This window comes from Emiliania huxleyi (assembly GCF_000372725.1).
Source record: "Emiliania huxleyi CCMP1516 unplaced genomic scaffold EMIHUscaffold_472, whole genome shotgun sequence".
Taxonomy (NCBI): domain Eukaryota; phylum Haptophyta; order Isochrysidales; family Noelaerhabdaceae; genus Emiliania; species Emiliania huxleyi.
In genome coordinates, this window is record NW_005198453.1 from 29,055 (window position 1) to 37,354 (window position 8,300).

Sequence of the window (8,300 nt, forward strand, 5' to 3'; positions counted from 1 at the left end):
GCCGCTCTGCGCCATCCACCCGGAGGCCGGCGCGCCACGTCTGAAGCCCGAAGCCGGGCCTGGTCGGCTCGGGTCGCGGCTGTCGGCGAGAGGCAAGGGGGGGGGGGGGGGGTGAGCTTGGTAGGTGCGGGGCCGGTGGGGGGGCGGGTCGGGGCCAAAATTTGCTGGGATGTGGATAGGGCAAAACGAGGGGGGGGGGGGGGGGTCCGGAAACGGGAGGGGGAGGGGGAGGCGTTTGGGAGGCGGCACCTCGGCGGGCGGCGGCCCGGTGACGCGGGCGGTGGGCGCCTCTGCCCTCTCGGACCGCCCTCGCCTGCTCACACCTCGAGGTGTGAAGAGGGGCTGCTCAGAGAGCCGCGTCTGCCCTGGTTGTCGAGCCGCCCTCGCCGCGCGTCGCCGCCGTCGTCAGAGTCGGTAGACGCAGAGGAGCGGCTGCCTAACGAGGCCAGTCCGGGAGACATGAGCGCGCCCCGTGCCGCCCACCCGGCTGCGGTGGTCTGGCGTCCGCCACCGGAGCGACGCAGCCGCTTATGCTTGCGCTCGTGCTTGCCATCCTTGCGCTCGCGCCTCTCCTTCTTGGAGCGCTTCTCCTTCTTCTCCTTCTTGCGCTTCCGCCCCGCCTCGGGGCTGGCGCCGCGGCCCGCGGCGCGGCCGGCCGCCGCCGGCTGCGGCGGCTGAACCGTGCCTGCAGGAACATGAGAGAGACGGTTCAGAGGGGGGAGCGCCGGGAGGAGGGTAATGGGCGGCGGCGGCGGCGCCCCGGATCTGCTTCATCTTGAGCGGGTTGTCGAGGATCCGCTTGAGCGCCTGATCTCGGGACGATCCCGGGTGATACTAGGGCCACCCCCGGGTGCTTTCGGGCCCTCTCCCTGTCAGGGCCCTCTCCGGCCGGCGCCTCTTGCTCCTTTGCGCGCATCATCACGAGGGGGTCGTTGTTCATCTTGTTGAACTCCTGCGGGCGAGGCGGTGCGGGGAGGGGCTCGGGGAAGGGTCCGAGAAGGGCCTCCTCTGGTCAAGTGTGTGTGTGTGCGTGTGTGTGTGTGTGTGTGTGTGTGTGTGTGTGTGTGTGTGTGGAGTGAGTGTGTGCGTGTTGCGGTTGTGTGGGCGGGCGTGTGTGTATATGTGTGTGTGGCTCGTGGCGGGGTTCCGTGCCGGTGTGTGCGGTGCGTACGGGTGCATGCGGGTGTGTGGCGTGTGTGGCGTGTGGCTGTGTCTCTGCCCACTCAGCAGAAACTGCAGGCCGGTGTGGGGGTCGGGCGTGTGGCGTGTGCGGCTCTGTGACCACGCGCTGTCTGCGGTGGCTGGGCGTGGCGCGTGCGGCTGGTTGCTGCACCTCGTTGTGCGAGCTCGAGAGGTTGTTCTGGCCGTTGAGAAAGTTGGAGCCAGGCAGGTGCTCGACCTGGACGGAGAGGGCGCGGGTGGGCGGGCGGGCGGGCGGGTGGGGACGGTGGGGCGCAGAGAGGGCGAGGGTGGGGCCGTGGCGCGAGGGGACTGGGGAGAGCGGCCGGTCCGCGGCGGTCGAGGGTTTGGCGTGAGGGGCGGGGCGGGCGGGGAAGAGAGGGACGGCGGGCGCCTTCTTGATGTCGTGGTCTTCTGGCTTGAGCTCGACGGGCTTTCCGAGCAGGTACGCGGACGCGGCCGTCTCCTGCTGCTCGTACAAAAAGTCGACGCGCTCCTTGCGCGGCGCGACGAGGCCCTGCTCCTGCTGCAGCCGGAGCAGCTCCTCTTTCTGGCGCTCCTCCTTGAGCGTGTGGGTGTACTCCTCGAGCTTCTTCTTCTCCTGCTCGAGCTTCTGCTCGGCCAGCCAGACCTTCTCGACGTTGCTCACGTTCGCCACGTGCCACGACTTTTTCGAGAGAAACGAGAGCGACATGCTGCGGGTGGCGACGACCGCGGCGGGGCTCTGGAAAAAGAAAGACTGCGTACACAAGCTTCGAAAAAATCACAGCGTGAGCGCTGTTAGAGCATCTTTTTGCAAGCCCTCGCCGCCATGGCCTCCCACCGCATCGGCGCGCGCGTCGCGGGCCTCTCGCCAGAACAGCTGTGCGCCATCATCGAGGCGCAGGCGGGTGCGAGCGACGCCGCGCTGCGCGTGGCGGACGAGCACGCCACACGGCTCGTGGAGCAGCCCGAGTGGGTGCTCTCCGAGGTCCTCCTCTCGCCGGACCTCGCCCCGCACATCCTCGCCCAGCTGCCGACCAAGGAGCACGCCATCAAGGGGACGTGCCGCGCGTGGCGCCGCGGCTGGAAGGAGACGCTGAAGACGCGCGATCGGCCGCGCCTGCTCGTGATCGGCGGCGAAGGCAGCCACGGCGAGTTTGTCAGCTCGCTGGAGCGCTACGACCCGTCTACGAATGAGTGGGAGGGGGAAGCGGAGACTATGCCGCCGATGCCGACGACACGGAGCAATGTCGGTAAGGCGGTGCTCGACGGCAAGTTCTACGCAGTGGGCGGAGCGGGAGCGCATCATCGGATTTTCAGCTCGGTGGAGCGGTACGACTTGGCGACGAAAGCATGGGAGGCGGTGGCGCCAATGTCGGCGGCTCGGGGCGGTCTTGACGTGGCGGTGCTCGAAGGCAAGCTGTACGCTGTGGGCGGGTACGGCGGCGCCGATGGCTGCCTCAGCTCGGTCGAGCGGTACGACCCGGCGCTGAACGCGTGGGATGCGGTGGCGCCAATGGCGCAGGCGCGGAACGGTCCCGGAGTGGCGGTGCTTGAAGGCAAGCTGTATGCGGTTGGAGGCTTCGAACACGCCGACGAGGGCGGGTTCAGCTCGGTGGAGCGGTACGATCCGGCGCTGAACGCGTGGGAGGCGGTGGCGCCGATGGCGTCAGCGCGGTCTCATCTCGGCATGGCGGTGCTCGACGGCAAGCTGTACGCTGTCGGCGGATACGACGTTGACAACGGCGACGACCTGAGCTCAGTCGAGCGGTACGATCCCGCGACGAACGCGTGGGAGGCGGTGGCGCCGATGGCCACGGCGCGGAACGGTCTCGGAGTGGCGGTGCTTGAAGGCAAGCTGTATGCGGTGGGCGGCTTGCAGCGCAACGGGATTTGGACGGGATTTTCCCCCTCGGTGGAGCGGTACGACCCGGCTGCGAATGCGTGGGAGGAGGTGGCGCCGATGGCGACAGCGCGAGTGGATCTCTTTGTCTCATAGGCTCTCTCTAGGTGGTCGCCCCGCAATGGCAGTGCACCAGTGCTACCCTCGCCAAGCCTCTGCGTCAAGAGCCTCAGAGAGGTCCTTAGATCGCAAATAGATAGAAAGAAAACACGGGGTGCAACGATATAAATTCTTTTTGTCGTGCGAGGGAGCTTTGTTCTAAATTCTAAATTCTTTTCCTCCCACTTGGAGCACTTGGAGATGGAGTGTTGCAGTCGGCAACCTCACATCCAGGGCCGGGGAGCTAAGAAGCGCACCCAGCGAGCCGGATGATCGGCATCGGGCTACGGGCTAGAGAGCCCTGACCCCTAGCTAGGGGGGGTGCGCATTCGCAGGGAGACTCTGGGGGGAGGCGGGGGCCCCCGGAGGCACCGTGCGCCGCGCAGCAGTGCGGAAACGGGGCTCCGGCTCCGTTAGTCTCCGTTAGCACCGACTTCCCGAATGATCACGGTTGATCAGAGGGCAGATTTGGAGAGATCTCGAGGAGTACATACAGATAGACCCTCCAACCATCAGAAACTCCAACCTGATCGGTCGTACTGACCGCCGACAGATCACTCCAGACAGCAGACAGGCCGACGTCTGCACACGGCCGGCCGGGCGAGAGGCTTGACACGATCCGACCCTGCGACCCTGACGCTGCTGCTCTAGCTATCAGACATGCGCTGCTGACTGCTGCCACAATGTGCGACCGGTGCTGACCCACTTGGCGGCCTTCCCGGTCAGTGGTGAGGCGCAGTTCAGAGCTGTCGATGGCGCGATGCCGCACTGGTCCCACATTGGTGACACGAGACCACCACGTTTGCCGGTCCAAGAGAGAGGCACCGGCGCTGTCCTGAGAAGGTGCGTGGTCCCTATTGACTGCCCATGCGCGCGAGGCTGTGTAGGCATAGCCTCGAGAGTGCCAGCAGCCAATCCGAGGCAGTTTGTGACGCGCATTGCGTCAGAAGCGTGCACGCGCTGGAAGGACACCTTCCTACTGGCCGTACGATCAGGTCGTCACTGAATGCCGAAGACTAAGGCCGCGAGCTATGCAGGCGGTCAGTTGAGCAGCATGGCACGGTCAGCAGCGCCGAAAGGATGTCGCAAGGCGTGATAGCATGGCCGCAAGCCCAGAAATTCTTCTTTTTGCGCCGCCGGCCGACACAGGCGTATTCGTTTTCGTCGTCACCTTGTGACCCCGAGCGTGATTTTTTCTTTTTTTCTCTGCGCCGCCGACCGAAATATATCAGCGCTCGCCGAAGAGGCCTTGCCTTGCTGGCGATGGCAAACGCACCGGCTCTAGATGCACTGTGCTGCTGGTGCTTGCGCAGCACACACTTGTTGTGGCGGTGGTGAATCCGTGCGTGCCCGTCGGGCTCGCTACCAGAGCGCCACGGTCCACATCAGAGCCAAAGCCCGCCGATCCGCGAGGCCTGACCCCGCGACTGCTGTGCCGACGCCGTGCAGGATCTCCGGGATAAGGGCATCGAGATTGCCAATGACGCGGTCCGCGACGACAACGCCGGCAACTATGAGGACGCCATCAACAAGTACTGCAAGGCTGCCGAGTACCTCATGACGGTTCGAGCCTCACGGGCAGTCGGGCCGACCGGGTCCACACGATCAATGATAACCGCAGTCCGCCCTGCCTCTCCCGCGCCCGATCGCACAGGCCACCAAGTACGAGAAGAACCCGGTCACCCTCAAGACGATCCGCGAGAAGAGCCTCGAGTACGTGCAGCGCGCAGAGGCGCTCAAGCAGGGTCTGGCCGGCAAGGGCGCGGGAGGGAAGAAGGCGGGCGGCGGAGGCGGCTCCAAGGAGGAGGAGGAGGAGAGCGAGGACGACGACGTCGAGCCGGAGCCGCTGACGGAGGAGCAGCTCGCCAAGGCAGAGGTGCGCGGGGCGAAGAAGAGTTGGAGTGGCGTGTGGCCAGCACCGCACACCGCACCACACACCACCACCACACGACCCACACTCGTCATCGGCACTGCTCGAGGGGCTAGGGTGGCCCGACGAAGTGGGGTCGCCTCTCTCTCCTAGCCAGCGCCCGGGCGGACGCGGAGTGCCGAGCCGCAAACCGCGGAAGCGCCCGGCGCAAGACACGCGCGCCATCGCACTCCTCCCGCCCTCTCATCCCTCCGCCGCCTCACCGCCGCCTCACCGCCGCCTCACCGCGCTGTGGCGCGCGCGCACCCCCCGGGATGCCAACACGCGAGGAGGAGGGGCGGGGCGGGTGCCCACGCACGGTTGCGATCTCCCGTTGAGGTCGGCGGACACACGCGCGCGCGGACAGACAGAGAGACAGACAGACAGACAGACAGACAGACAGACAGACAGACAGACACACACACACACACACACACACACACACACACACACACACACACACACACACACACACACACACACATGCACACGCACACGCACACGCACACGCACACGCACACGCACACACCGCTCACCCACCGGCGTGCACTGCGGTGCAGGCCGAGATGAAGGAGGAGCTCTCCAAGCTGATCGGCATGGAGTCGGTCAAGAAGCAGATGGAGCAGCTGTGAACAGCGTCTCTTCACACCTGCAGCTGTGAACAGGCATGGAGTCGGTCAAGAAGCAGATGGAGCAGCTGTGAACAGCGTCTCTTCACACCTGCATCTGTGAACAGGCATGGAGTCGGTCAAGAAGCAGATGGAGCAGCTGTGAACAGCGTCTCTTCACACCTGCAGCTGTGAACAGGCATGGAGTCGGTCAAGAAGCAGATGGAGCAGCTGTGAACAGCGTCTCTTCACACCTGCAGCTGTGAACAGGCATGGAGTCGGTCAAGAAGCAGATGGAGCAGCTGTGAACAGCGTCTCTTCACACCTGCATCTGTGAACAGGCATGGAGTCGGTCAAGAAGCAGATGGAGCAGCTGTGAACAGCGTCTCTTCACACCTGCAGCTGTGAACAGGCATGGAGTCGGTCAAGAAGCAGATGGAGCAGCTGTGAACAGCGTCTCTTCACACCTGCAGCTGTGAACAGGCATGGAGTCGGTCAAGAAGCAGATGGAGCAGCTGTGCACAGCGTCTCTTCACACCTGCAGCTGTGAACAGGCATGGAGTCGGTCAAGAAGCAGATGGAGCAGCTGTGAACAGCGTCTCTTCACACCTGCAGCTGTGAACAGGCATGGAGTCGGTCAAGAAGCAGATGGAGCAGCTCTGCAAGCAACTCTCTCTCGACATCCGCCGCCGCGCCGAAGGGCACAACACCCTCGACGCCATCCGGCACATGATGTTCACCGGCAACCCCGGTGTCGGCAAGACCACGGTGACGCGAGAGAGATAGGTAGCCCCGGTGTCGGCAAGACCACGGTGACGCGAGAGAGAGAGGTAGCCCCGGTGTCGGCAAGACCACGGTGACGCGAGAGAGAGAGGTAGCCCCGGTGTCGGCAAGACCACGGTGACGCGAGAGAGAGAGGTAGCCCCGGTGTCGGCAAGACCACGGTGACGCGAGAGAGATAGGTAGCCCCGGTGTCGGCAAGACCACGGTGACGCGAGAGAGAGAGGTAGCCCCGGTGTCGGCAAGACCACGGTGACGCGAGAGAGAGAGGTAGCCCCGGTGTCGGCAAGACCACGGTGACGCGAGAGAGAGAGGTAGCCCCGGTGTCGGCAAGACCACGGTGACGCGAGAGAGAGAGGTAGCCCCGGTGTCGGCAAGACCACGGTGACGCGAGAGAGATAGGTAGCCCCGGTGTCGGCAAGACCACGGTGACGCGAGAGAGAGAGGTAGCCCCGGTGTCGGCAAGACCACGGTGACGCGAGAGAGATAGGTAGCCCCGGTGTCGGTTAGACCACGGTGACGCGAGAGAGAGAGAGGTAGCCCCGGTGTCGGCAAGACCACGGTGACGCGAGAGAGATAGGTAGCCCCGGTGTCGGCAAGACCACGGTGACGCGAGAGAGAGAGGTAGCCCCGGTGTCGGCAAGACCACGGTGACGCGAGAGAGAGAGGTAGCCCCGGTGTCGGCAAGACCACGGTGACGCGAGAGAGAGAGGTAGCCCCGGTGTCGGCAAGACCACGGTGACGCGAGAGAGATAGGTAGCCCCGGTGTCGGCAAGACCACGGTGACGCGAGAGAGAGAGGTAGCCCCGGTGTCGGCAAGACCACGGTGACGCGAGAGAGAGAGGTAGCCCCGGTGTCGGCAAGACCACGGTGACGCGAGAGAGAGAGGTAGCCCCGGTGTCGGCAAGACCACGGTGACGCGAGAGAGAGAGAGGTAGCCCCGGTGTCGGCAAGACCACGGTGACGCGAGAGAGATAGGTAGCCCCGGTGTCGGCAAGACCACGGTGACGCGAGAGAGAGAGAGGTAGCCCCGGTGTCGGCAAGACCACGGTGACGCGAGAGAGAGAGGTAGCCCCGGTGTCGGCAAGACCACGGTGACGCGAGAGAGAGAGGTAGCCCCGGTGTCGGCAAGACCACGGTGACGCGAGAGAGAGAGGTAGCCCCGGTGTCGGCAAGACCACGGTGACGCGAGAGAGAGAGGTAGCCCCGGTGTCGGCAAGACCACGGTGACGCGAGAGAGAGAGGTAGCCCCGGTGTCGGCAAGACCACGGTGACGCGAGAGAGAGAGGTAGCCCCGGTGTCGGCAAGACCACGGTCTCGCGAGAGAGAGAGGTAGCCCCGGTGTCGGCAAGACCACGGTGACGCGAGAGAGATAGGTAGCCCCGGTGTCGGCAAGACCACGGTGACGCGAGAGAGAGAGGTAGCCCCGGTGTCGGCAAGACCACGGTGACGCGAGAGAGAGAGGTAGCCCCGGTGTCGGCAAGACCACGGTGACGCGAGAGAGAGAGGTAGCCCCGGTGTCGGCAAGACCACGGTGACGCGAGAGAGATAGGTAGCCCCGGTGTCGGCAAGACCACGGTGACGCGAGAGAGAGAGGTAGCCCCGGTGTCGGCAAGACCACGGTGACGCGAGATGAGCCCGAGATGGGCCGAGATGGGCCGAGATGAGCCGAGATAGAGCTCGAGATAAGAGCCGAGATGGGCCGAGATGGGCCGAGATGGGCCGAGATGGGCCCGAGGCCCAGGCCGCGGCTACCACCGCGCCTCATCGAGCACGAACGGAGTCCACCACGAAGGACCCCTCTCCAGGTGTCGCGGCTGGTTGCAAGGCTGTACCACCA

General features: G+C 65.1%; 2 protein-coding genes across 2 annotated transcripts in view; one reads left to right on the forward strand and one right to left on the reverse strand.

The window, feature by feature from the left end:
* Positions 1 to 396: 396 nt before the first annotated feature.
* Positions 397 to 1,895, reverse strand: EMIHUDRAFT_459288 (hypothetical protein; the record flags this gene model as incomplete). Its single annotated transcript, XM_005767944.1, has 5 exons — positions 1,574 to 1,895; positions 1,334 to 1,399; positions 896 to 952; positions 759 to 807; positions 397 to 685 (listed from the first exon to the last, which is right to left on the reverse strand). Coding segments are annotated over exons 1-5 (759 nt in total), but the record flags the coding sequence as incomplete, so codon positions are not given.
* A 2,368-nt stretch (positions 1,896 to 4,263) lies between these two features.
* The window catches only part of EMIHUDRAFT_459289 (hypothetical protein), a gene marked incomplete at its 5' end in the record, with an annotated part of 9,889 nt that continues 5,852 nt past the window's right edge, over positions 4,264 to 8,300 (forward strand). Inside the window, 7 exons of the mRNA XM_005767945.1 lie at positions 4,264 to 4,337; positions 4,410 to 4,464; positions 4,613 to 4,726; positions 4,818 to 5,039; positions 5,633 to 5,666; positions 6,306 to 6,448; positions 8,269 to 8,300. Of these exons, the coding sequence (XP_005768002.1) occupies positions 4,264 to 4,337; positions 4,410 to 4,464; positions 4,613 to 4,726; positions 4,818 to 5,039; positions 5,633 to 5,666; positions 6,306 to 6,448; positions 8,269 to 8,300 (674 nt within the window). The remainder of the gene's footprint in view (positions 4,338 to 4,409; positions 4,465 to 4,612; positions 4,727 to 4,817; positions 5,040 to 5,632; positions 5,667 to 6,305; positions 6,449 to 8,268) is intronic.